Raw genomic sequence first — 27,923 nt, 5'->3', positions numbered from 1 at the left:
GGGGGGTGTCCTGAGCAATAGGGGGGGGTGTATATAGAACCACCCGGGAGCGGGGCCTACCGCGCTTGGGTTCTATTCTCCGGTCTTTCGCTCCTTCTCGTTTCGTTCCGGGGCCGCGCAGAGGAGCAGCCGCTGCTCTCAGCTTTGCTTCTCTTCCCTTTTCTATCAGGTAACAGAAAGTCTACAGTTTCCCATCTGTTTCCTTCCGTGATTCGATCTTTTTGCCCCGATAATTCTAAGATTTCCATTTTCCAACGATCGAGTGAGTGTTCACAAAGTTTTTTTCCTGAGTCTTGGCGTCTCCGATCGTGTCCGTCCTTTTATTCTTCAACGTAATGGGTCTATTACCTGGGAGCTCTGGTTAGGGTGCTGGGCTTGAATCCGTTTTTTTGTCGATGAACAGGTTAGGGTTTTGTAAAAGAGGTTAGTTTTATTGCTTTTTTGCCCCTGAAAGTTCAAGGCGATTGGACAAAGAGGTTAGTTTTATTAGGAATGATTAAAACTGTTCCCCCTTTTATTTTCTTTGTTTTTAATCTAGATTCATGGGAAATAGCCATATGCTGTGACTACATAAAACATGTTTCCGCGGCTTGGTCAGATCAATGCCACTGTTGATCCATTCTGGTATGCTTCCCTTATGCGTGATCCCATTGCTTTACGCTAAATTTCTGCCTACCGTTATGATGCTTATTGTATTTTGATTATGATTTTCTCGTCTGTCTGTTAAAATGAACAGAAAGATTTACATAAACGGGGAAGAAAATCTTACAGCCCCGTCCCCCTCTTCTTTTTCTTCTTCTAATTTCTTCGTTATGCCCTTATATTGCTTATATGTGTTATACTATAGCCTCTCATCATTATTTTGAATGAGATTTTTATTTTTGAAAAGATTCAGATCAAATCTTTCTTGATTTGTTCTTTATACGCCAAGGTTGAAGTGGCCAAAACAAAGAATCCAACTGTCTTCTTGGATGTGGCGATTGGTGGAGGTCCTTCAAGAAGGATGGTCTTTGAGGTACTAAGCTGATTCGTGCCGGTTCATCTAGTAGCGGGTACATCTAGTAGCGGGTACTGCTCTGCTTTGCTGTGCTCTTCTCTGCTCTTCATTTGTTCATCAAAATGCCTCACTGAAGCGTTCCATTCCTGTGAGCAGGTTCTCTCGATGGCCAGCTTTAAAGCTCAAAAGTTCCTCAGGTGACCTAACCCAGCTATTGCCATTCTCAAATCTTCCATGTTGGTTTTTCTGGTTGTTTCCTCTTCCCCTTTGTAATTTGTGGAAGAACAAGGATCGTGGTATACTTGATAACTCCTATCCCTTGTGCTTCTAAAAAGAGATGAAGGCAGATCTTAATTGATCAATTCACTGGAAAAAATAATTGAAACAGAAAGTTTAAATATATTTGGTGCAATCTTTGGTTTCTTTAGCTTGCCAAGTCTATGAAATGCGTCGCAGAAAGTTTGAAGCCACACCGAATCATGAATTTCTTTTTTTGTTGTTTGGATTGCTGTCCCACATGTTTTTGATTGGTTATTTTCTCAAACTGATTCGTTGATTCTAATACTTGTTTTTCATTATATTTTTGGTTTGCTGTTTAGGAAAATTGGGTTGGGAAAGGAGGATCTTTACTTCTGGAAGCAGATGGGGAAGGCTATGCTCTACACGTACACAATCTTTGGACTTGCTTGGTTGTGGAACGAAACATCTCCACTTGGTTGGTGGACGCTTAAGCCTCGACCAAAGGTGAAACTTCCCCTTCATTTGTTTCATTTTGAGGAACATGTGCATGCTGACAACAATTCATTCCTTTGGATTGAGGATGTAAATCTACTTGCTCAGAACTTAGCAAACTAAGTGTTGCTAGTACTTTGAATTGAATGTAGAACCTATTTTTTTCTTCCACTTCTTAAATTAAGCTTACAATTTGTAATCATTAATGCTGAAACCTTTGAACTTCCTGTATCCAAACAATTGTTTCTGCCTCTGCTTTCAATATGAAGCTCATAACATCATGATGCTACACAGTTATAATAGACGTAGACAACATATTTATCGTTACATGCTTATCTTACATTGGATACTCAATAGGATATATGGAGAGGAACATTAGCTTTTGGTAGTTTGATGTCAAGAAGCTCAGTTAAATCATATGAGTTTACAAAGCAAAATTAACATATATCTTTTAATCTTTAAATGGGTATGCATATATCTGCTTGCATGTTTACATATCACTTGGAATTCCTAGTTTTTTGCTGAAGCTGATGTGATGGTACAGTTTATTTAAAAATAGTTGGCAGTGGCAACAATTGTTTTGAGTGAGAGATGCTGCATATGCTTGCATTCATTGTGGTTTTGCAAGAAGTTTATTGCAAAAAATAGAAGTAGTAGAATACAGGCAGGGAATAAAAATCGTTAGATCTACTTTCCCAAAAACTTAATGTTGGCCCAACTAGGCAACCCGGGGGGGGGGGGGGGGGGGTTGAATTGGGCTTATTAAAAAAAAATGAATATAAAAATCAAGTTTGTAAATGTATGCAAATTGCAAAAATAATGAGAATTTAAAGCTTTATGCAAATTGACAACTAGAGTGCAAGAGGTGAAATCTTATGTGTATGGGTATGCTATGATAAACTTAAAGCAAGATAAGCAAAGAAAAAGAGAAGAAATAAGACACCGAAACTTAAAGTGGTTCGGCCAATGCCTACTCCACTACTCAAGGACCTCTCTTGATATTCACTATGCACTAGCCTTCAAGGTGCTAGTAACCTTTACACAAAAATCTCTTTCCCTCAAAACAATTTTGTTTTGAGTCAAAAGTCCATCAACTTCTTCCAAGAAATCTACTCGATCCCTCACTCTCAAAACCATGAAGGCTCTCTCACCTTCTCACAACAAATATGTGAGACACACCCAAGGTGTGTAATAACTCTCAAGGAGTTGGATTTATAAATGAAGCTCACAAAGAAAGAAAGAAGAGAGAAAGGAAGCTTGACGAATTAAAATCTTCTCTTGTTCTCCAATATAGGCTGAGCTAGAATGCTCTCTCTTTTATCTCTTGATTTTTCTTTCAAACTCTATAGAACTCTCTCTCTCTCTCTTGCTGCAATTTGAAGTATGAACCTTATTTTATAGGCTTGAGAAGCCATTTTTCCGTTTGAAACAATTTGAAGCTTTGGATATTCTTTTTCAACACATTTAATGCAGGCAGATTCGGGTCAGATTTAGTTTTCTGCTTTGTAGCACCTTTTTGATGAATCAAAAGGCTGCATTTGACTTAGTGGCTAGAGACAAGTTGTAGCCCTTTAAGTTATCTTTTCAACCTGACAAAAATCATCTCAAAAGGACATTTGGTTGAAAAGTTACAGCTAAAAGAGTAAACATATGTTAGCCTGAATTTCAGCTATGGATAGATAGATTGCAGATCCTATTACTCATAGCTAATGTTTAAATTTGAAAATATATTGAATATAAAAGTTTTAGATAAATAAGTCTTCTTTCCAGTTCAATAAAAAATGCATTAATATTATATTCTAATAAAAAGTTATGCCAAAACTACTAACACACATTCAGAATTCTAGCATCTGCCTTCAAAAGAGATCTCAATTCCTAATTTTCATTCGTTTGCTATAATCATAATAATGAACTAAATTCATTTGTTTGTTGTCATTCAAATTAAATAGTAAACTGTTGAAACCAGGGTCTGCTGAATCGACCTGTACTGGTCGGTTCAGCCCGAACCGGACCGGTCCCGACTGGCACCGGTCCGGTTCCGGGGTATAAAACGGTTCCGACCCAATATGGGTCGAAACCGTTCGGTTCGATGCTCACCGGTTCGGTGCTGGATTTTAGTGAAGTGCCACAGCGCTGGCCAGAGGCACTTTCAAAGTGCCACACTGTGGCACTTTTCAAAGTGCCGCTTTGTGCGGCACTTCAATCGAAAGTGCCGCTTTGTGCGGCACTTCAATCGAAAGTGCCGGTTTGTGCGGCACTTTGAAAGTGCTGCGCTGTGGCTCACAGTGGCACTTTTCAAAGTGCCACAGTGCCTCAACGGTTGGCTATAAAAGCCGACCGAATGCTGAAGTCAAATCCATCAGCTTAGATGAAGGAAAGACAGAGAGAAAGGAGGAGGAAAAGAAGAGAAAGGCAAAGACAAAGGCATGAAAAAAAATTAGAAAGGTCGGAGAGCGTCGTTTTTCTTGAAGAAAAATCCAGCAAAAACTAAATAAGGTAAAATTTGTTTTCCCTACATTGTTTTTTTAATATTTCATTTAAATTGCTTAAAAAAATTAAGTCAAAAATTGCAAAAAAATAGGAAATGATTCAATGATTCTATTTCGTCTTAAATTTTTTATATGTTGTCAATATATGGACGATGTTAATGGTGACATTAACTTTTGTTTTTACAGAATTTATATAATTTAAAATTTAATTAAAAAATTTAAACATTAATTTTTAATTAAAAAATAGAAATTGAAAAAAATTAATGTGGTTGTAGGAATGGAGCCGTCAAGGAGAGGGCAACCCTAAGAGCGTAATATTGGCTGGGAGCATGGGAAGATGCTCGGTGAACGGTACCAGTTTCAGTGCAATTATTGCCACAAGTGCTTCAAAGGAGGAGGAGTAACCAGATTAAAGCAGTACTTAGCCGGTAATTCTCGTGAGATATCTGCATGCTCGGAGTGCCCACCGAGCACCCGTCAGCTGATGAGAAAAAATCTCGTTGAGATCAAAGCAGCCAAGGAGAGGGCTGCCAAGCAAAAAGCGGAGGTGGAACGCCAAGCTGCAGAAGCACCTTCCTATCACTTGATGGAGTTACAGGAGGTCGAGGGTCCAGATGAGGAGGAGGCACAGATCCAGGCTGCCATGCGGGCGAGTCTGGATGATCGGTGGCAGCAGGAGGAGGTGGCGAGGCATCGGGCTCGATTTGGGCCCTCGTTTTTCGAGTCGGGCGCCGGTTCTGATGGAAGCAGACAAGATCCAGAGTTTCAAAGGACAACTTCAGTCAGGAAGGGCGAGGGCAGAGGACGTAGCCGGATTGCATATATCCTGGGTGGTTTTGGTGGCCGAAAGAAATCTTCCGGAGGGATTCCACTAGGTGCGTCAATCCATGATGTAGATCCGCATGCCTTCCCCAGGAGAGTTTCGAAGCAGCAAAGGGTAGACACAATGTAGAAGGAGAAGAAGAAGGATATGTGGCGAGCTATTGGATCCTGGTTCCACTTCAGCCATATTCCAGCGAATGCTGCAGACAATACATACTACAAGTCTGCCATTTCTGCCATACAGTCTGCCGGTCCCGGTGTCGATCCTCCAGGCCCGAGGGACATCTACGGTGAGCTTCTTGACAATAATAAGGAGGAGCTAGAGAATTGGATTGGCTCATATAAGAGCAAGTGGCCTACATATGGGCTCACTCTGATGTGTGATGGTTGGACCGGTCCGATAAAGCGGGCCATCATCAACTTTGTGACATACTATGATACGAAGACTTTCTTCCACAAGTCAGTTGATGCTTCGGATAAGGTGCACAACGCCTCATACATCCTCAGACTTATGGAGGAGGTGATTGATCATATTGGAGAGGAGAATATCGTGCAGGTCGTCACTGATAACGGGCCGCAATATAAGTTGGCCGGGCAGGTCTTGATGGAGCGGCGACCACAAATTGTCTGGACTCAATGTGCTGCACATTGCATCGACCTCATTCTGATGGATATTGGAAAGATCCGTAGGGTGCAACATACGGTGGAGATAGCCCAATGCATCACCAGGTATATTTATAGCCATACTTGGGTTCTTTCATTAATGAGAAAGTATGCAGGGGGAGAAATTCTTAGACCAGGAGTTAACACGGTTTGCTACGAATTACATTGCACTTGATAGCCTTATCGAGAAGAAAGGAGCCCTACGTCAGATGTTTGTTAATCCCGAGTGGCAGGAAAGTAGATATGCCCAGGCCGGCGCTGAAGGAAGTAGGATGGAAGACTTGGTAAGCAGGCAGTCATTCTGGCAGCGGGCCAATGCGATAGTCAAGGCTATCAAATCATTATATGAAGTGCTGCGGGCCGTGGATAGCGAGAGGTACCCCCAGATGGGCTTTTTGTATCACATGATGGAGAATGTAAAGGTTCAGATCATGGAGGCAGATGTAGCCCATGCCCAGGAGTACATCGACATCATTGAGCGGCGGTGGGGAGCCCAAATGGGTAGAAAATTGCATCTAGCAGGTAAGCGATAATATTGATAATTATACTGATTGATATATTTGTATAATTATACTAAGATGGTGTCATCTATGTGCAGCATACTATCTGATCTCCGGTTTCAGTATGAGAGTGGAATTGGTAGGGATGATGAACTTCTTCATGCTCTGCGTAATGTTATTTATAAGATGGAGCCTGATCCAGAAGTTGCCGCGTCATGTATAGAAGAGGTAACTATGATTTAGTAACATATGTAAATATATCAGATCTTATATTATTGACATACTACAACAAGCTTCTTTCCACAGACCAAATTATTTAGAAAGGGCAGCCATAGCTTTGGACAGCGACCAACTGTCATGAGCAAGACAACTATGAATCCAGGTACAATACAAATCTGCAAAACATTTTTGCATCTGAATTATCTTCAACTATGAGGCCATCATATATGTAAAATGTAATTATCTTCAATATTTTTACAGCTGAATGGTGGATTCATTTTGGCGGATTCGCAAAAAATCTTAAGCGGATAGCTATCCGGATCCTCTCCCAAATGGTCTCCTCGAGTGGCTGTGAGCGCAACTGGTCCACCTTCGGCCTCATCCACAACAAACAGAGGAACCGTTTGACACAAAAGCGCCTCAACGACCTAGTTTATGTGCACTACAATCTGCGGTTGAGGCTAAAATGCATTTAGGAGGAAGTGGAGCTCAAGTATGCAGATCCCATCTATAGGACTTTTACAGATGATGATGATAATCCTATGCTCGATGGCTTGTGGCCCAGCAGCAGGAGCCCGAGCTTGATGAGCCAGGATCGCCTCGACGACCAGCCAGCATCATAGCTACCGAGGCTATGGTCGATTCACAGCAATGGGCTGAGCGCAACATTCCACGCACTCCTACAGCTGATATGACGTGGCTAGAGGGAAGCCAGTCACCGCATGACTGGTACGACGCTCCCGTTCAGAAAGATGATCCTCTCATGCGAGGACGAGGACGCTCTACTACCCAGTCGACTCGATCAGGAGGGCGTCAATCCGAGCAAACAAGAAAAGGAAAGGAAAGGGCCCCAATGGAGAGTGTCGAGGAGGAGACTTGGACCAACAGCGATGAAGGTTCTGGTGGAGATGGATCTACTAGCCATGGAGGAAGTGGAGGATAGTATGGTACTACTTATGAGACACAGCTGGAGGGAGGTTTTCGATACACCGGTGAGTCTCAGTTTACACATGCTACACAAGATACGGACCACGGTAGGCCGTCTGATATAGGCCGGTCAGATACCATTGCATATCGAAGAAGAGCTCCTCGAGGTCGTTCAAGAGGCCAGGATGCAGCTGCAGATGACCTCCCATGTGGAGTCGGATCCATTGATGTATCAAGTTCCGAGTCTTCCTATTATCCGCGGCCTCAGCCAGCCTATGGATATGGTGTATCGGAGTCATCTTTCGGTGGCTACTACCCTGCGCAGCCTGGAGGGTCTTACAGGTCGGATTTTGGTGCTGGCATATTCGGATGGGCCCCTTATCAAGACACCTCTTAGAGCCAGAGCTTCAGCGAGAGATCCGAGAGTTCTTATGACCCAACACGCATTCCTCGAGGATTGAGCATACAAGACTACAATGCCGCTTGGTTAGAGGGATGGGTTGATCTGCCTCCATATTATGTTGATGATCCAGATATTGACAAGAAACATCGCCACTCGACCCGATTTTAGATATTCGAGAGTGCTTTAAATATATGTAATTGATTGTATCTTAATTTGAAAATTTTTTATGTTCTTCATCTCATTATTTGAATCATTTGGAAGTAATAAGTTGCATCATCTAGTTTTAACCTTAAACTTAAACATAAAAACATCCAAAAAATATCCAAAAATAAAAGAACTACAAAAAAAAACGACGATGGGGTCGAAACCAGGCCGAATGTGCCCTATTGGTACGGTATCTGTTCGGCTCGGTTCGGTTCGGCACTGGTACCGTACCGATACCGGAGCCGACCGGTACGTCGGTACGATCGGTACCACGAACCTTGGTTGAAACCATGGGTTTAACAATCTTCTCCTTTTTGATGATGACAAACAATATATGTTGACAAACAATGGATGCAAACTTATATATATTATTTTTTTTCAAATAGCATCTCTTGGTATTAATCATATATCTTCTCCCCCTTTTAGCATCAAAAAAAAGAAATATCAAATCTAAAAAAATATTGATGTGATATCAAAGTAAATCAAATAATTGTTCATGAATCAATCTTATTTGATAACATTTATTCTCTTCCTAAATAATTGCATTTTAGCACATGAGAAGAGAACAACATGAATTCTAATTCATCAAGATATAGAGAGATTGATAAGATTTAAAGTTATGCACAATATCTCCCCCTATCTATATGCATAGCATAGAAAAATATTTTTTAAAAAATATTATTTTTCAAAAGGATTAGACGTACCAAGTTCTTTTCTAATATAACAAAATCTTTCTTCGTTAAGAGGTTTTGTAAAAATATCCGCCAATTGGTAATCAGTACTAATAAATTATTTTCTTTTTAAACATGATCTCTTATAAATGATGTCTAATTTCAATATGTTTGGTTTTAGAATGTTGAATAGAATTTTTAGTTAAATTAATTGCACTAGCATTATCACATTTAATAGAAATATGAGAGAAATGAAATTCAAAATTTTCTAATTGTTGTTTCATCCATAAAATTTGAGTACAGTAACTACCGGCGGCAATATATTCGGTTTTGGCCGTAGATAAAGCTACCGAATTTTGCTTTTTACTAAACCAAGTTACTAGAGAATGTCCAAAAAATTGACAAGAACCACTAGTAATTTTTCGATTAATTTTACAACCCGCAAAATCCGCATCGGAGAAATCAATAAGATAAAAAAAATATTTTTATAATACCATAATCCTAATTTTTGAGTGTCCAATAAATATCAAAAATTACGTTTCACGGCAATCATGTGAGATTCTTTTGGACATGATTAAAATCTAGCACACATACAAACACTACATATAATATCCGGTTTGGTTAAATAGTGTAAAGTGCCAATCATACCTCGATATTTTCTATCATCTATCAGCTTACCATTTTCATCTTTGTCTAGCTTAGTTGATGGACTTATTGGGGTTCCAATTGGTTTTGCATTTTTCATTCCAAACCTTTTAAGCAAATCCTTTATGTACTTGGATTGATTAATGAAAATGCCTTCCTTTAGTTGCTTGATTTAGAGTCCAAGAAAGTAGTTTGACTCTCCCATCATGCTCATCTCAAATTCACCTTGCATACACTTAACAAAATTTTTGTACAAGCTTTCATTTGGAGCACCGAATATAATATCATCAACATAAACTTGAACAATGAGCATGTCATATTTTTTAATTTTATAAAAAGTGTAGTATCTAGTTTTTCTCTTGTAAAATCATTATCAATAAAAAATTTACTTAATCTTTCATACCATGCTCTAGGTGTTTGTTTTAAACCATACAAAGCTTTTGAAAGTTTAAAAATATGATTTGGAAATTCATAATCTTGATCTTTTATTTTCAAAGATTTATTTTCATGCTTTATATCATTTGAAGATGAAATTTCTAACTTTGAAGATAGTTCTTTGACTTTCTTTTTCAAAACTTCATTCTCATTTTTCAAAACTTAATTTTCATTAGAAAGAGAAGAAACGATCTTTTTAAAAGAAACATTTCTCAGGCCAAGTTTTCTAAATTCGTTATCCAATTCTTCAAAAGTATTTTGCAATTCATCATATGAGAAATTGTTATCCATAGAATCACATGCCTCATTATCTTCTTTTGCCATGAAGCAAAGATTAGCAAGCTTATTATCATTTTTTTCATCGGAGCTACTTGAATCACTTTCGCCCCATGCCGCTACCATGGCTTTTTTCTTATCCTTCTTACTTGATTTCTTTAATTGAGGACAATCATATTTGATATGGCCCGGCTTCTTACATTGGTAACATATGATTTTATTTTTGGCCGCATCTCACTGTTGAAATCTTTTTGCCCCTTGCTTTCTTTTACTTAGAAATCTTTTAAATTTCTTTGTAAGCAAAGCAAGATCCTCATCTTCTTCACTTGATTCGTCGGTGATGGATGATTGAAGAGCTAAGCCTTTCTTTCTTTTGCTATCATCCTCCTTCGGCTTCATGGATAGCTCATGGGTCATGAGAGAATCCGAAAGCTCATCCAAGTTAAGCTTTGTAAGATCTTTTGCCTCTTGTATTGCGGTGATTTTTGGCTTCCAACTTTTTGGCAAAGACCTAAGAATCTTTCTCACCATTTCAATATTAGTATAAGATTTATCAAGAGATTTCAAAGCATTAGTAATATTGGTAAATCTAGTAAACATGTTGGAAATAGATTCTTCGGCATTCATCTTAAAGAGTTCATAACTATGCACAAGCATGCTAATTTTTGACTCTTTAACTTGATTAGTACCTTCATGAGTTACTTCTAATCTATCCCATATTTCTTTAGCCGTTTCACATGCAGAATTTCTATTGAACTCATTAGGATCTAATGCACAATACAACAAGTTCATGGCTTTAGCATTCATTTGAATATGTTTCACATCAATTTTATCCCATTCATTTTCAGACTTGGTATTTTAGGCTCATTTACAATGACCTTATATAATTCATAATCTACAGCTTGGATATATATTCACATTCTAGTCTTCCAATAGTTATAGTTTAAACCACTAAACAAAGATGGCCTATTGGTCGATTGACCTTCGGTAAGAGAGGTTCCTACTATAGTTTCCATTTTCTACTTTAAGACAGTTAAGTCTATAAATAGAGCCCTTGCTCTGATACTAATTGTTGGCCCAACTAGGCAACCCAAGGGGGGGGTGAATTGGGTTTATAAAAAAAAAAATATAAAAGTCAAGTTTGTAAATGTATGCAAATTGCAAAAATTATGAAACATTTAAAGCTTTATGCAAATTGAAAACTAGAGTGCAAGAGGTGAAATTTTATGTGTATGAGCATGCTATGATAAACTTAAAGTGAGATAAGCAAAGAAAATAGAGAAGAAATAAGACACCGAAATTTAAAGTGGTTCGGCTAATGCCTACTCCACTACTCAAGGATCTCTCTTGATATTCACTAGTGTTGGGGGAAAAACCCCAAGTCATACCGCCACGGAGGCGCTCGGCCAAAGAGCGCCGACCAGGAGGATGCTCGGCCAAAGAATGCCGACCAGGAAGGCGCTCGACTAAAGGGCGCCGACCGGAGAGAGCGCCAAGAGGCGCCCAATCAAAATAATCAAGTAGAGATGCTCGGATAGGAAGAGCCGACCAGCGGACGCCGACCAGAGAAGCGCTCAACTAGAAAGCGCTGACTAGAGAGAGCGCCAAATAGAGGCGCTCGGCTAGAAGGTGCTCGCCCAAAGGGCGCCGACCAGGAGTACTCGAAGCAACCCCGCCACAGGGCGCCCCTCTGGGCGACCAGCTCGGCTCGGCACCCTTGCCGAGCCGATGCCTTAACTAATACTCCTCCCCGCCAAGCTTTCTCGAAAGGTCCGGCGGCTATACACGCGACTCTACTATAGCCTGCCACTATCTCCAAGCCATCAAGGCATAAGATCTCTGCAGGTATTCGGCACGACCTGCCATTAATGCATGAGACTCCCTCAAGTCTCCGATGCACCCAGTCATTTAATGAGCACGGCCCAAGACGATCTCCGGATCACTGAACCATCAGAGCGTATGGCTCTCCCTGACCGCCGGTTCATTCGGTAATAAATGCACTTACCATCCACGGACCCCAGGCCCACCACAGCCGGCGGTTCAACCACTCCAACAGGTCCGATCGACCGTGACAACTCCCTGATTCCGGTCCGATTCGGTCCCGTTCTCCACTACGCCATTAATGGGCCAAATCGTGCCCAATTATTACAAAAGAGGACAAACCTCCTGTCACCTCCCAGGTAACAAAAATCCTTCTATAAAAGGAAACCTGGGGGGAAAAGGAGGGGGGCGGCCCGGACAGAACCCTCCTGGACCGGGTGAAAAGAAGCAAACAGCACAGACACAATAGAGGAGATCACCCTCTTCATCTTCTTCATCTTATCCAAATATTCCTGCTGTCTTCTCCATATACTCTCTTCCTTGCTCTCTACACATATCTGCCCCCCTCTGATTTAAGCATTGGAGGGCCGGCGCCGGGGAGCCCGGCCACCGGCTTTTTGCAGGACTTACACCCCTCCAGGAGGACGTCACCAGTCGGAGCGCCGCCGACCACCGTCCCTGCAGCGAAGCTCCTCCTTCCCCGGCTTCGCGGTAGCCCCCGGGTCCAATTTCCAGCAACACACTAGCTTTCAAGGTGCTAGTAACCTTTACACAAAAATCTCTTCCTCTCAAAAAAACTTTGTTTTGAGTCAAGAAGTCCATCGACTTCTTCCAAGAGATCTACTCGATCCCTCACTCTCAAAACCACGAAGGCTCTCTCACCTTCTCACAACAAATATGTGAGACACACCCAAGGTGTGTAATAACTCTTAAGGAGTTGGATTTATAAATGAAGCTCACAAAGAAAGAAAGAAGAGAGAAAGGAAGCTTGACGAATTAAAATCTTCTCTTGTTCTCCAATATAGGCTGAACTAGAATGCTCTCTTTTTTATCTTCTGATTTTTTCTTTCAAACTCTATGGAACTCTCTCTCTTGCTGCAATTTGAAGTATGAACCTCTTTTTATAGGCTTGAGAAGCCATTTTTCCGTTTGAAACAATTTAAAGCTTAGGGAATTCTTTTTCAACACATTTAATGTAGGCAGATTCGGGTCAGATTTGGTTCCCTGCTTTGCAGCACCTTTTGATGAATCAAAAGGCTGCATTTGACTTAGTGGCTAGAGACAAGTTGTAGCCCTTTAAGTTATCTCTCCAATCTGACAAGAATCATCTCAAAAGGACATTTGGTTGAAAAGTTACAGCTAAAAAAGTAAACATATATCGGCCTGAATTACAGCTATGGATAGATAGATTGCAGATCTTATTACTCATAGCCAATATTCAAATAGTAAACAAGAATTGCATATAAAAGTTTTAGATAAATAAGTCTTCTTTCCAGTTTAACAAGAATTGCATTAATATTATATTTTAATAAAAAGTTATGTCAAAAATATTAACACACGTTCAGAATTCCAGCATCTGCCTTTAAAAAAAATCTCAATTTCTAATTTTTATTCATTTGCTATAATCATAATAATGAACTAAATTCATTTGTTTGTTATCATCAAAATCAAATAGTAACTTGTTGAAACCATAGGGTTAACACTTAAAATCATTCAAAATTCAGTAGAGGGTAAAAAAATGCAAAACATTTTTACCTAATAGTATAATCTCACTGTTTGTTATTGCCTTAGGAATCAAGAAATTGCCAAGTATTGAACATATCAAGAGTTCAAAACACTATGTTATATTAACATATGTTCAAGTCTTCAATATGCTGGGGTCAATTTTCTGTTTTCTGTTTGCTATTATTATTTTACTATTTATTGGGTTTAACTAACATATGGTTGCTATTGTTTATTTATTGGGGCCACATATCATATGTAGAGGGCTCAGTTGTGTTGACAAGGTGGTGAATCAACTAAAAAATGCGACCTCATTATTAAGTTGTATGTGGCCCCTTTTTGGAGGGCTCTCCAATAGGAAAACAAAGAAAAAGAAGAGATAAAACAGGGAGGGAGGCGGAAGAACGTTCCAAACCCTGTGGGCATCCATATGATACCTTCTAAGCCCTATCTTTCTCTTCTTCTTTCTTTCCCTAATGCAGTCATTTTGGCATTCTTGTTAGGATTTCTTTTAATGTTTTGTTAGAATTTGCTTATTTATATGAGTTACAACCTGTGCATAAGATAAATGATAGAAAAGACTTTTGGCATTTTCTTCTTTCTTTCATCTCTTATTATTCTTCTCCTCTCCACTTAAATCAATTTTCTCTTGCCTCTTACACATTATCTTTGTTCTTATATTATTAAAATCTCTTCCTTACTGAATACTTGTTTTGAAAGATAAGATCATATCTAATTTGATATTAACATTTGTTGCTGGTGGTCCAAACCGAGAACGATTGGCACAGCGGTGTGAACGGGGTTCCGTTTGAGTTGCCTTGGTTGGTGTTGATTGCGCTCCACCTTCCACCGGGAAACCTGCAAGCAAGCCTCGCACCACCACTGGGGTAGTGGGGGCCCTCCGACGATCAAGTCAGAGGAGATTGGAGGAGAAGGAGAGATAATAGTAGCAAGTAAGAGAATGCTCTGGAAGTTCTTGCTTACCCCCCCTCCTCCTCCCAGCCGCATATATACCAGGCTGGGGGGTCTTTCAGGGGGGTTCGTCATCGTGGGGCACGATGGAGCTGCCACTGACACGGCCGTTACAGGGCGTCGTGGGGCAGCGCTGGGTACGGCCATGACAGGGCGTAGTGGAGCTCCGCCTTGTACGGCTGTTACAGGGGATCGTGGAGCAGCGCCAGATACAACCGTTGCAGGGAGTAGTGGAGCAGGAGGCTGCGGCGTGCCTCTGGGGAATAGCCTGTCGTTGTCGAGAGATATCCGACTCGGGGTCGGGCTGCGGAGACGAAGATGTCCGACTCGGGGTCGGATTGCTGGATCAAGGGGCAGCCGACTCGGGGTCGGGCTGCGGAGCCGAAGATGTCCGACTCGGGGTCGGATTGCTGGATCAAGGGGCTGCCGACTCGGGGTCGGGCTGCGGAGCCGAAGATGTCCGACTCGGGGTCGGATTGCTGGATCAAGGGGCTGCCGTAGTCTTCCTGGGCGCGCGTGCCGGTCACGTGGGGCATGGTGGCTAAGTTCCTCCGTAACAGTAGCCCCCCACTTCCGAGCCTGGAACCAGAAGGGGAACGGGTGAAGGGAGTGATGCTTCGAGATTGCCGCCATCCCTCGGAGAGGCGCGCGTGCTTCGAGCTCCCCGCCTTCTTCTTTTTAACTCTTGGTAGCGTCTCGCTGACTCCCGACTCTTGAAATTCTTCTGGCGCTAGGCCAGGCATCCGAGGGTTGGGCCTCAGGGAATTCTTCCGGCGCTAAGCCAGGCATCCGAGGGTTGGGCCTCAGGAAATTCTTCCGGCACTAGGCCAGGCATCCGAGGGTTGGGCCTCAGAAAATTCTTCCGGCACTAGGCCAGGCATCCGAGGGTTAGGCCTCAGGAAATTCTTCCGGCACTAGGCCAGGCATCCGAGGGTTAGGCCTCAGGAAATTCTTCCGGCACTAGGCCAGGCATCCGAGGGTTAGGCCTCAGGAAATTCTTCCGGCGCTAGGCCAGGCATCCGAGGGTTAGGCCTCAGGAAATTCTTCCGGCGCTAGGCCAGGCATCCGAGGGTTAGGCCTCAGGAACTTCTTCCGGCGCTAAGCCAGGCATCCGAGGGTTAGGCCTCAGGAACTTCTTCCGGCGCTAAGCCAGGCATCCGAGGGTTAGGCCTCAGGAGCTTCTTCCGGCGCTAAGCCAGGCATCCGAGGGTTAGGCCTCAGGAAATTCCGCTCGTTGGTCGGCCAAGGCTGGCGCAAGCCGAGGCGACCGGTCGGGGCTTCAGGCTAGTTTGCTCCCGGGATGATCATCGGGTTAGCCTGGCATCCGAGGGCCAAGCCTCGGGAGATTCCGCTCGTTGGTCGGCCAAGGCTGGCGCAAGCCGAGGCGACCGGTCGGGGCTTCAGGCTAGTCTGCTCCCGGGATGATCATCGGGTTAGCCTGGCATCTGAGGGTTGTCAGGCCTCAGGAGATTCCGCTCGTTGGTCGGCCAAGGCTGGCGCAAGCCGAGGCGACCGGTCGGGGCTTCAGGCTAGTCTGCTCCCGGGATGATCATCGGGTTAGCCTGGCATCTGAGGGTTGTCAGGCCTCAGGAAATTCCGCTCGTTGGTCGGCCAAGGCTGGCGCAAGCTGAGGCGACCGGTCGGGGCTTCAGGCTAGTCTGCTCCCGGGATGATCATCGGGTTAGCCTGGCATCTGAGGGTTGTCAGGCCTCAGGAAATTCCGCTCGTTGGTCGGCCAAGGCTGGCGCAAGCCGAGGCGACCGGTCGGGGCTTCAGGCTAGTCTGCTCCCGGGATGATCATCGGGTTAGCCTGGCATCCGAGGGCCGAGCCTCGGGAAATTCCGCTCGTTGGTCGGCCAAGGCTGGCGCAAGCCGAGGCGACCGGTCGGGGTTTCAGGCTAGTCTGCTCCCGGGATGATCATCGGGTTAGCCTGGCATCCGAGGGCCAAGCCTCGGGAAATTCCGCTCGTTGGTCGGCCAAGGCTGGCGCAAGCCGAGGCGACCGGTTGGGGCTTCAGGCTAGTCTGCTCCCGGGATGATCATCGGGTTAGCCTGGCATCCGAGGGCCGAGCCTCGGAAAATTCCGCTCGTTGGTCGGCCAAGGCTGGCGCAAGCCGAGGCGACCGGTCGGGGCTTCATGCTAGTCTGCTCCCGGGATGATCATCGGGTTAGCCTGGCATCCGAGGGCCGAGCCTCGGGAAATTCCGCTGGTCGTGCGCCTGTTGCTTGCCGCCCGACGGGATTTCTCCGTGGCCAGCTGCGATCGTGTTTCTCCTCCTCTCCAAGCGTCGCCTGGGGAACACCAGATGGGCATTAAATGCTAATTGAGGGGTTACCTGGGAAATCGGATCGCCAGTTGCTGCTTGCGAGGAGTGTCAGTTAAGCGGCCGCGATACGCGCGTTCTTCGAGGCGGATTCGGCCTGGGCGCGAGCGGAGATATGTGGACCTAGGGGTACAGGCCACCCGGAGTGTCCTGCACAAAAAATGCGATTAAGGAGAATAACGCTTAGGAAATCGCGGGAAGATACGCCTCGAGAGTCGGATCGGCTCCGGATTCAATGCGCCCGCATTTATTGGAGCCACCCGCATCGGAACGACCGGGGGGCCGCAGTTTGGCTATAAATATAGGTGCAGGTGCGATGGAGCCTGCCAAGCCGGAGCTGTTCAGGTTGCCATGGATCGTGGGCCTCCTCTCCGGCGCATGGTTGAGAGACCCCTACCGAAGGAACGGGAGGCGCGCCCTTCGCGACTTCCGCCAACTAGCCGTTTCATCTGGGATCAACAAGGAGGTTCTCCCCGGCGGAACTCCGCTCTAGGCGTTTCATCCGGGATCACGTCTCCCCTCCTTGAAGTTCAGCCTCCCGATTGAGCTCCGCGCCAGACGCTTGATCCGGGACCGCGCCTCCATATGCTCTTCTCCCTTGTATCCCTTCTCTCCCCTAACACTGGGGAGGACCGGAATATCCCTTGGAGGTGGCGTTCCCCTGGAGGCAGCGGGAGCTTCTTCTGCGGCGGCTCCTCGTCTTTTTCGTGAGGCGTGGATGGCGCCTCTGGGTAGGAGCAGTGTGGACTTCTCCTTCGTCCACTTCTTCTTCATCCGCGCCGGCTCTTCGTCTTTTTCGTGAGACGTCGATGGCGCCTCCGGTTGGAAGCACCCACTTCCGGTGGGATTGCAGCCGCTTCGGATGGAGGTTTCGGGATCCCAGATCTTCAGCTCCTCGGAGTCTCTACCTCTTCTTTATTTTCTTTACACCCTAATTCCCCTCTGGGAATTCCTTGTAATCACACGAGCACGCCATTGTAACCAGAAATTATTGAAATGAAAAGTGTTATACATTTTTGAACTGTCTTTCTGGCATTGTTGTTCTACTGGTAATACATCCGCAGGTTAGCGGAATTCCAGCTCCTTGGAATTTCTCGACCATCTAGGGCCTCCAACTGGTAGGAGCCAGGTCGGTTTACCAAGCGAACCCTATACGGGCCTTCCCAATTTGGCGCTAGCTTCCCACCTTCCGCAGGTTGAGATGCTTTAGCTCGCCTTAGCACCAGATCTCCGATTCTGAAAAGCTTCGGTCGGACCTTGGAGTTGTAATATCGGGCCATCCTCCGCTGATACATCGCCATCCGAACCTGCGCCATTTCCCTCGCTTCTTCCAAGAGATCCAGGTTCCCTCGGAGTTGCTCCGAATTGGCCTCGGGTCGGTGCGCGGCCACCCGAGGTGAGGGGAGTCCGAGCTCCACGGGGACGACCGCTTCCGTGCCATAGGTTAGGCTGAATGGCGTCTCCCCGGTAGGGGTCCGATGCGTGGTCCGATACGCCCAATAGGACATTCTTGAGTTCTTCGACCCAAGCTTGCCCTGTCCGACCGATTCGCGCCTTAATTCCTTGGAGGATCGTCCGATTTGTGACCTCGGCCTCACCGTTGGTTTGGGGATGCGACACAGATGTGAACCGATGCTCGATCCCGAACTCCTCGCAGAAGTCACGGAAATGCTTGTTGTCGAACTGTCGACCATTATCCGAGATGAGGACCCGAGGTACCCCAAATCGGACAATGATGTTCTTCTTCACGAACTTCCGGACTTGCGCCTCCGTGATAGTGGCCAGCGGCTCTGCTTCTACCCACTTGGTGAAGTAGTCGATTGCAACAATCAAAAATTTTCACTGGGCTGAAGCGACGGGGAATGGTCCGAGGATATCCATTCCCCACTGGGCGAAGGGCCAGGGTGCAGTGATTGGTGCCAAGGGGACAGAAGGGACTCTTTGGACGTTGGCGTGGCGCTGGCAGGCGCCGCATTTCCGCACGTGATCCTTCGAGTCCTCCAACAAGGTAGGCCAATAATAGCCTTGCCTCATGATCTTGTGCGCTAAGGACCTAGCCCCCTGCGTTCCTCACGGGCCGTGAGCAGCCCCCAGTGATAGTGTGGATCACGCCCGTAATGGGTCGATTCTGCTCCCGAGGCTCCGGAGGAGCCGGGTCGGCTGGACGCTTCACATATCGTCCGAGACGCCCCCGGCGGATGAGAGCCTCGATCTCGTCCCGAAGCTGGAAGCAGTCTTCGGTGTCGTGGCCGTGGTCCCGGTGGTACTCACAGTACGCCCGAGAGGGCCTCCTCCCAGGAATCTTCTTCATCTGTCTCGGGACCGGGAGGTCCTCCCGCCCCTTGATTTCCATGAGGATCTGGGTCCGGGGAGTCAGGAGAGGAGTGTACCGGCTGAAACGTCGGGGCGGAGAACGTGGGCGTGGGGCGCCGTGGTTCCTCGCCGGCGACGGGCTTCTGCGCCGACGCTGGGGCGTCGGGCTCCTCCTCTGGCGTGCCTCTTTTCGCCTTTTCTTCCCGAGCTTTGGAGGGATCTCGGCGGCCTCCTTGCTCCGGTGGGCGGCCGCCTCCTCGGCGTCCGCATACTGGTTCGCCCGGGACAACAGCTCCGGGAAGCTCCTCGGCAGGCGTTTGTCCAGGGAGAAGGTGAGTCTGCCCTTCCGGAAGCCACGCTTCAGGGCTGAAAGAGCCACCTCCTGGCTCAGGTTCCGGACTTCCAGCGTAGCCTTGTTGAAGCGGGTAAGATAATCCGCAAGCTTTTCCCCTCGTTTTGCCGGACATCAAAGAGGGAGTCGGAGACCAGTCGCCGCCGGCTACTGACGGCGAAATGGGTGATGAAGAGGCGAGTAAACTGGTCGAAGGACTGGATTGAGTTAGCCTCCAAGCCGGCGAACCACGCCCTTGCCGGGCCACGGAGGGTCGCCGGGAAGGCCTTGCAGAGGAGAGGATCTGATGCTCCGTGGAGGAGCATAAGGGTCCTGAAACTCTCGACGTGATCCCGCGGGTCCGCCGCCCCGTCATAGGGCTCGATCGCCGGCATTTTAAACCCCGGTGGATTCGGGGTCCGCAGGATCCTCGAGGCAAGCGCCGGCTGGGAGGAGATCTCCAAGTCGGCGAAGGGATCTTTGGAGTGGCCCTTTAGGACCTGGAGTTGTCGGTGGAGATCGTCCACCCGCCGGTCCAGGGAGCGCGACCGATGGGTGGGAGACAAGGAGCACCGAGAGGGGGACCGACTGGAGCGCGGGTTCCTTGAGGACTGGGGGATCTGGGAACGCGCCCGGGCCCGCCTCTCGTACCCCGCGCAGCTCCGATGGGAAGGTCCCGGCAGAATGGACCGTGCTCGAGAATCTTCCTCGCGCCGGCGCTCCTCCCCATGGGAGAGGAAGGAGCGCGGGTTGAGGAGGACAGGTGAGCGCTCAGGGAGCAGCGGCTCCTGGGCCCGCTGCGGCGCCCGAGACATCACACCCTGCAGGTTCTGCACTGCCTCCGCGAGGGTGCGAACCTGCTGGGCTAACTGGTCGAACTGAGCGGCTTCGACCATCTGAATGGGAGGTGGAGCGGTGGAGTGTTGCTGAGAATGTGTTGGAGACGCAGCGGCCTCCCGGCCGGAGGCGCGAGAGGCCCCGCGACCGGAGGCATTGGAAGCTCCACGACCACCTCGCCGTGCCATTACGATCGCTCTGAGATTCGGCCCTTCCTCTAGCGCCAACTGTTGCTGGTGGTCCAAACCGAGAACGATTGGCACAGCGGTGTGAACGGGGTTCCGTTTGAGTTGCCTTGGTTGGTGTTGATTGCGCTCCACCTTCCACCGGGAAACCTGCAAGCAAGCCTCGCACCACCACTGGGGTAGTGGGGGCCCTCCGACGATCAAGTCAGAGGAGATTGGAGGAGAAGGAGAGATAATAGTAGCAAGTAAGAGAATGCTCTGGAAGTTCTTGCTTACCCCCCCTCCTCCTCCCAGCCGCTTATATACCAGGCTGGGGGGTCTTTCAGGGGGGTTCGTCATCGTGGGGCACGATGGAGCTGCCACTGACACGGCCGTTACAGGGCGTCGTGGGGCAGCGCTGGGTACGGCCATGACAGGGCGTAGTGGAGCTCCGCCTTGTACGGCTGTTACAGGGGATCGTGGAGCAGCGCCAGATACAACCGTTGCAGGGAGTAGTGGAGCAGGAGGCTGCGGCGTGCCTCTGGGGAATAGCCTGTCGTTGTCGAGAGATGTCCGACTCGGGGTCGGGCTGCGGAGACGAAGATGTCCGACTCGGGGTCGGATTGCTGGATCAAGGGGCAGCCGACTCGGGGTCGGGCTGCGGAGCCGAAGATGTCCGACTCGGGGTCGGATTGTTGGATCAAGGGGCTGCCGACTCGGGGTCGGGCTGCGGAGCCGAAGATGTCCGACTCGGGGTCGGATTGCTGGATCAAGGGGCTGCCGTAGTCTTCCTGGGCGCGCGTGCCGGTCACGTGGGGCATGGTGGCTAAGTTCCCCCGTAACAACATTATTTCTACAAATTAAAATAATCTCTATAATTCAATTCTACCTTGGATTGCATCATTATGGCTTTTCTAGATACTTAGAACACTAATTTATCCACAACCTCACCTCTTTTCATTGATGGTGTTAATATTTGTAAACCTGTAAAAGCACAAGTGAGATAGCTTTAGTATACCATTGGAAGTAGAAAATAGGAAAGGAGCAACTCAACTCAACTCACCTAAGCCTTTATCCTAAAGTAGTTGGGTTGGCTACATGAATCCTTTTCTAACACAGTGGGAAAGGAAAAAGGGGCGATTTGATCAACAAGGTCATACTTCAAAGATCAACACACAAATAGAAATAAATTGGATTGAAGAACCCTTCGCTTGGTGAAGGAAATTCTCTCGAAAAGAATTTTATTACTATCTCAAAAGGATACCACATATAATGTATTAGACACATATAAATAGGACATGATCTCTTAACCCTAATAAATCATTTGGCTTCTCATTGGAAAACTTCAATGGCCTCCCCTCTAAGCTAAGAACAACCCCTTTACCCACATGCGAAGCATCCCACTCCACTTCGAAAAGCTTTTGAAAATCTGGGAATGCGAGAATTAGAGCTTTAGTCATCAATGTTTTGATCTGCTTGAAGGCCATTTGTGCTGATTTTGTCTGCTAATAGCTAGCTTCTTTCAAGCATTCAGTGATAGAACTCATGATGGAACTAAAATTCCTTATGAACCTCCTGTAAAAATTTGCCAGCCCACGGAAAATATGAACATCTCCATGGATTGTGGTGTAGGCCACTCTTTTATAGCTCACACTTTCTCAAGATCAGGTTTCAAGCCATCTGCTGACACAACAAAACCAAGAAACACCACCTCATCGCACAAGAAAGAGTATTTCTTCAAATTGATATAGAGCTTCACCTTGCGAAGAATCTCCATAACTTCACGTAAATGAATCAAATGCTCTTCTCTAGTTCGAGTATAAATCAATATGTCATCAAAGTACACAACTATAGATGATCCTGAAAAAGGTTTAAGTACCTCTATCATAACTTGCATAAAGCTGCTGGGGGCATTGGACAGTCCAAACTGCATCAGTATCCCCTTGTAAAGTACATCTAGTGTTTTGAAGGCAATCTTTCATTCGTCACCGCTTCTCAATTTGATTTGGTGATAATCACCTCTCAAATCAATCTTAGAAACACTCTTGAACCTGTCAACTAATCGAGCATGTCTTCTAGGCAAGGAATGGGAAATCACTATTTGACAATTATCTTGTTTATGGCACAATTGTCCATTCATCCTCCATAAGCTATCATTTTTGGTGTATGCAAAGCTGGAATAACATAAGGACTGTTGCTTTCACACACCAAAACCTTTGCAATTGAGTCCTCTACTTGCTTTTGCGTTCCAGCATGTTGTAGCAGTGGCATTCTATAAGCTGGTAGGTTTGGTAAAGATGTTCTCATGACCAAATCGATGGCATGTTGGATGCTCCTCATTGGCGGTAAACTCTTTGGTGGAACATTACAAGCCAGCTCCTTGAAGTCTCCCAATAGTTGTTGAATTTCTAGCGGATAATCATCAAATTCTAGTGGCTGCTTATCCTCTAGAATTTTACCAACCAGTGCATGCATAATTCCCAATTCTTTGTTTGCAACTTCAAACTTCTCGGAGTCAAAAATCCACTAACCTTGCTATCCTTAGGGGTATTAATGGCTTCTTCCCTAAGAGGATGCAAAGTATAGTTCTTGTTTCCTCTGAGAAATAGATAAGTGTAGGCACTACATCACACAACCTCATCTTCAATGTTGCCACCCATTGTAAATTTAACTAAGCGTTGGAAAGCAACAGGTACTTCATTCCCTTTCTGAAACCATGCAATTTTTTAGGGGTTGGGATGCATTTTAGTAAGCAGCTTCAAGTTTTCCAACCTATTTTGAAACAAGGTTGTCACTACTACCTGCATCAAGAATGACATTGCATGCCTTGCCACCACAAAACACGAGTACGAAAAATATCACGCCTTCTCCAATCTTCTTTCTCATCTATAGGTGTTGCCTTCATGCGGTGCACTGCCAAAGGCTGCCCTTCTACCGGATATATGTCAACATCATCTACTTCATCATTGGGCTTATCAAATTTTGGATCCGGAAAAGCTGCTTCTTCCTCCTCGAGTTCTGCCATGTTGACCCTTCGCTGTGGGCAAGTAGGAAGTATGTCCTTTTCCTCATAGAGAAACAATGTAATTGCAGCTTGCTGTCCATCTTATTGGAACTTGAACCATAGCTGTTTTGTTCACCATATCTTACTAGATCTTTTCCCTTCTCACCCCTGTCAATATTAGCAATGTACTTGCCACCTATCTAGCTAGATGCATCAGCTTCTTGATCCATCTTTGGAGCTTTTTGTCTATTCAAAATCTCTCCATTGCACCCTCAATCCTTCTTGACAAAGGCCTCTTGCACCAAAACGCCATACTCACCTTTTTGCCATTACGGCATATTATCAAGCATGTTCTAGGTTGAACAAACAAACCACTCCCATCTCATCTCTATTGGATTGATTTAATCCAACAAGATAACGAGATGTCACTTGCTCATTCATCATGTTTAAACCAACCCTCATAGAGAGATTCTCAAATTCGGAAGTGCAGTCGACTGTCATTCCTTTTTGTTTTAATGTGTGGAAGTTCTCATACAACTTCATCATGCAATCAGCTGGCAAAAATTGTTTATGCAACTTTGATTTTATGGGTTCCCATGTGCCGACTTTTAACTTTTTTTGCCGAGGATGCTGATCTTCAACTGTCTTCCACCATTGAAGTGCACCTTTAGTTTCAGCTTCATAAGCACCTCCTTTCTATCTTCAACCTTAGGTTTTCTCTCAAAGTAAGTCCTTAAGCTAGCCTCCAGTCCAAATAATCCTCCGCATGCATTTTTCCATTGAAATTAGAAACCTCTACCTTGATTCCTCCTCCATTGAAATCAAGTGCATGTACTAGCCTCTCTTCCAATCTACCTCCATACTACTTGATTAGTGGGTCCAATATCATGGAAGGGATATTCCTCTTTTTCTAAAATCTTCATTCCTGGTGTTATTGTTCGGTATGTCCAGGGGTTCACAGTCACCTTCCGGAATCTCCATATGGGCTTCCGGACATTCCTGTTGTTGAAGGGATTGCATAGCCCATGACAAATATTCAATCATACGCCTCATCTCAGCCATATCTCATTGTCCTTGATGTCCTGTATGTCTTCTACCTCTTCTACGTCCCGCCATGGCTTTGATACCAATTTGACGCAGCAAGAATAGAATTCCAACATGAACAGAAGAGATTACAGCAAAGAAGTTGTAAAATTAAATTTGGAATAAAAGAATTCTGGGTTCAAGAGCCCTAGGAATTCTTTTATCTGTATCATTCTCATCAGATGGCTGAAGCGCCTACAAAGACTCTTAATAGACCTTTATACCATGTCTCTAACAACCCTATCATCACATCCCTTCATCACATGAGGTTTTATTAAATTTTAGCCATCCAAGTTCATTAAAAGGTCACATGCAAGTCACTTGACCTTTCAAATGACTTGGAACATAACTATTGGCTGAAACTTAAAAGAAAACATTAGACATAACATGACATAAGATGAAGACTACTCTTAATAGCTAATAAGCTGGTCTATTGGACTTAATGGGCCCAATTAGACTTAAAAGTTCTCTTAGATTCTCCTGCATCAACTCTCCTCTTGGCCATTGTATCTATTAGTTCCATCGATCTCCACTTAGCCCACACCAGTCCATCAGGGTATGAGAACCTTGCTTGCTTCTCACCACATTTGGGCATCAATGTGGCACGTCACTTCTGAGAAGTGCCCTAGTTAACACTTCGCACTTTTCACTACACCAGGGATCCTAGGCAACCTATCGCTAGTAGGGAATGCCCCAGTATATTCTTAGGATTCATGTTAGTTGTTACTGTAGTTTTACGCTAACTGACAATTTACCATGACCATCCTCTTTTATCTGGACTTGGGCTTAGCTATGTACGAAACAAAGGCGGAGTTAGAACTAGAAAGGTACAACTAATAATTTTTATTTGCATGATAATGGCATTTAAGATTTTGAATCTTCAAATAGTGTGTTGTGAATCCAAATGCATGCCTTGATAAGTTGCCTAACTATCCATCCAAGATGAAGTTATCGAAGGAAATTGATTGGACCTCCTCCTTCCTAGCAGCCAAATTCTAGGTTTCCTCATCTTTGCTACCTTTGACTCGCACTAGACCCTAAACCTTAGGTTTACTTGGTTCTTTTTTAACTTTGGCATGGAAACCAATTTATCATCAATTTAGATCTTTGATTGATATCCCTATCCGAGAAAAATTAGGGCATGCAATACTAGCAGTTAGTTGAATAAATATGTAAAAAATCTATTTATATTGTTAGCAATTTCTGCTTTCCTTTTTGTTGAATGAAAGTATTAGGCAAGGTTTACGAAGCTGGTGCTGAGAATCATAATGGTACATTATTAGTTCAATATGTATGTTATGCAATCTAGACCTAGATAGACTTCCAATACTTTTTTTCTCTCAATCATGATACCGCTCGAAATTGGGCCTAGTTCGGCTCATATGCTGAACCAAATCTCCGTATCTTGCTGATATGGTATGGGTCGTACAATAGACTTTTCTTAGAACTATTGGAGATATGGCTAGGGAGGACCTTGAGCTTCAATATTTTTTATAAATAAATAGCACATAATTCACCTTGAACCTGGTTCCTGTCCTAAAATGTTTTTCCAAGCTCAAATATGCTACGCTGCACTTGTGCATAATTTGATATACATGTTTCTCTAAAGTGTTGATAACTCTATTAGACCTTCTTTTCCAATAGCTACTCTTTTAACTATTTTTACAATAATGTCAAATTTATACTTGTTGATATTCTTAACTTTTTCCCATGTTGATCCCTACTTTTTCAAACTAACCATGGTTTATCAGATGGAATGCCCTTCCTATTGGTTATGTCAACCTTATAATATTATTATTCTAGATAGGTCCCAATGGTTGCAGCCTTGGCAAACAGGACCATGTGACAGATAATAAAGTAGGGAGCTTCTTTAGGACTACTTTGGGTAAGTCTAGTCTATTGTAGAATGAAAGAATTCTTCGTTCTTAATAACTTTTTGGCTTGTCTTGGTGCACCTCCACATCCCTGGTCTTCATCTTTTGACATCTTTTTAAGGAAAAGTGTGGCATGGATAAGTGAAGAAGAGATCTATTGAAAATCTATGATCTCACTCATTTCTCAATTATCCTTCATTAAGCTCCGTCAAATATCACACACTTTGAATTTCTCAAAATATAACATACTTGGCTTATCTGTTGAATTTTCCTTTTTTAAGACATTTAGAGTTAGTTTAATCTTTTGTCAATAACCTAATTACATTTGTCTGAATTTGACCCTTCAGCTTCTAGTTTGTATGTGTCTGGGCGCACACACAATGCATGTGTTTTCCTGCAAGTCCATCTGCGCATTTGATGCATGCATGTTTCATCTACAAAAAAGTTGCACCACTTTCATCCTGATTTGTGAGTTCATTTTAGCACATGATCAGCTTGATTACAATAATGTGATTATGATGAACATGCCGACGACTCAGTATACTTATCCTTTCTCTCTTTTTTCATAAGAGGTGAACCTTTGCCTTTTTGTATGAGCATCATATTGGTATATTTAGAAGACTTTAAAGACAGCAGGTGTCTGCAGCTTTTGTTTCAGTATGATAGCATATTTTTCAAAAAGAAAGTGATTTTGTTGTTCATTAGATAGCAAATTATGAAGGCAATTACCCATTGTATCCAGGAAGAGAAAGAGATGGCTCATCTGTATGAGCGCAGGAGGTTTCCCTACCCAGGTGACAAAGAGGCAGTTGAGGAATTCATTAAAAGTGGAGGCACTCTTGGCACCACCATTGGACCCAAAGGATTTATAGATTTTGACAAGGATTCTGACAACATGCAAAAACAATTGCAGTCTAAGAAATTTGAGCAGGAAGCTCAGAAGCTATGGTTTCGCATGAGGAATGAGGTCATATCGGAGCTCCAAGAGAAGGGTTTTGATGTTGAGTAAGGATGCTTAACTGAACAAAAAAGATTGAAGAGGCTTGACCAAAGCAAGCAGAGACCAAGTATTTACCAAACTGTTTCAAGGAGTTATCGCTAATATTTTGGTTTTGCATGTGCTTATTCAGTTTCTTTTTCTTGGCTTCTTTAGTGTTTTAGGTTGGTGGGTCAAAATTGGTATGGCATGAAATGAAACTTATTGTATTTAAGTTATTTACCATATTGCTCTCCTGCAATAACAAAAGCAGAACTAATGATACTTCTCGTACGCCATTATCAGAGCCTAAAATCGACAGTGGATGTATATTGGTATAATGTGGATTCTTTTGCCTATGGGGTGGAAGAGCAGTAGGCTACATAGCATGGGGGCTGGTTCTCTTCTATATCCCCCATATTCTAGTGAAGGTGAGATTAGTTTAAGTGTCTTAGTACAACTAGCGGAGATTACTTCCTTGATTGGGTACATGTTTATGCATTCAATATTTGTCAACTG

At 44.8% G+C, this 27,923-nt stretch overlaps 2 protein-coding genes across 10 annotated transcripts; both read left to right on the top strand.

Moving 5' to 3' along the window:
* Positions 1 to 43: 43 nt before the first annotated feature.
* Positions 44 to 27,711, top strand: LOC103696985 (homeobox prospero protein). 9 transcript variants are annotated; one of them, XM_039119890.3, is made up of 6 exons: positions 44 to 169; positions 539 to 624; positions 932 to 1,068; positions 1,154 to 1,194; positions 1,597 to 1,741; positions 27,171 to 27,711. In XM_039119890.3, exons 4-6 carry the CDS (start codon positions 1,163 to 1,165, stop codon positions 27,435 to 27,437), a joined length of 444 nt encoding a protein of 147 aa, XP_038975818.1. In that variant the 5' UTR covers positions 44 to 169; positions 539 to 624; positions 932 to 1,068; positions 1,154 to 1,162; the 3' UTR covers positions 27,438 to 27,711. The 9 variants fall into 9 exon arrangements, with proteins under 9 accessions (XP_038975818.1, XP_038975822.1, XP_038975825.1 ...); XM_039119894.3 differs by having other exon boundaries at positions 55 to 169; positions 890 to 1,068; XM_039119891.3 differs by having other exon boundaries at positions 68 to 403.
* LOC120105497 (uncharacterized) lies at positions 5,054 to 7,050 on the top strand. Its single transcript, XM_089927598.1, has 3 exons — positions 5,054 to 5,870; positions 6,028 to 6,079; positions 6,655 to 7,050. The coding sequence occupies exons 1-3, from the start codon at positions 5,189 to 5,191 to the stop codon at positions 6,896 to 6,898; spliced, it is 978 nt and encodes a 325-aa protein (XP_089783724.1). The 5' UTR covers positions 5,054 to 5,188; the 3' UTR covers positions 6,899 to 7,050.
* Positions 27,712 to 27,923: the final 212 nt, after the last annotated feature.

This window comes from Phoenix dactylifera, chromosome 15 (assembly GCF_051530095.1).
Source record: "Phoenix dactylifera cultivar Ajwa chromosome 15, Ajwa_hap1_PhDact_Kaust_v1.1, whole genome shotgun sequence".
Classification (NCBI taxonomy): domain Eukaryota; kingdom Viridiplantae; phylum Streptophyta; class Magnoliopsida; order Arecales; family Arecaceae; genus Phoenix; species Phoenix dactylifera.
This window is presented reverse-complemented; position numbering and strand designations above follow the sequence as displayed.

Bases quoted from the DNA above. Each gene is read 5' to 3' on its own strand.
- LOC103696985 (XM_039119890.3), top strand. From the start codon at position 1,163: ATGGCCAGCTTTAAAGCTCAAAAGTTCCTCAG. The intron at 1,195-1,596 runs GTGACCTAACCC...TTTGCTGTTTAG, and splicing joins AAAGCTCAAAAGTTCCTCAG to GAAAATTGGGTTGGGAAAGG. The intron at 1,742-27,170 runs GTGAAACTTCCC...CATTGTATCCAG, and splicing joins CGCTTAAGCCTCGACCAAAG to GAAGAGAAAGAGATGGCTCA.
- LOC120105497 (XM_089927598.1), top strand. From the start codon at position 5,189: ATGTGGCGAGCTATTGGATCCTGGTTCCACTTCAGCCATATTCCAGCG. The intron at 5,871-6,027 runs GCACTTGATAGC...CCAATGCGATAG, and splicing joins GGTTTGCTACGAATTACATT to TCAAGGCTATCAAATCATTA. The intron at 6,080-6,654 runs GTACCCCCAGAT...ATCATATATGTA, and splicing joins CGGGCCGTGGATAGCGAGAG to AAATGTAATTATCTTCAATA.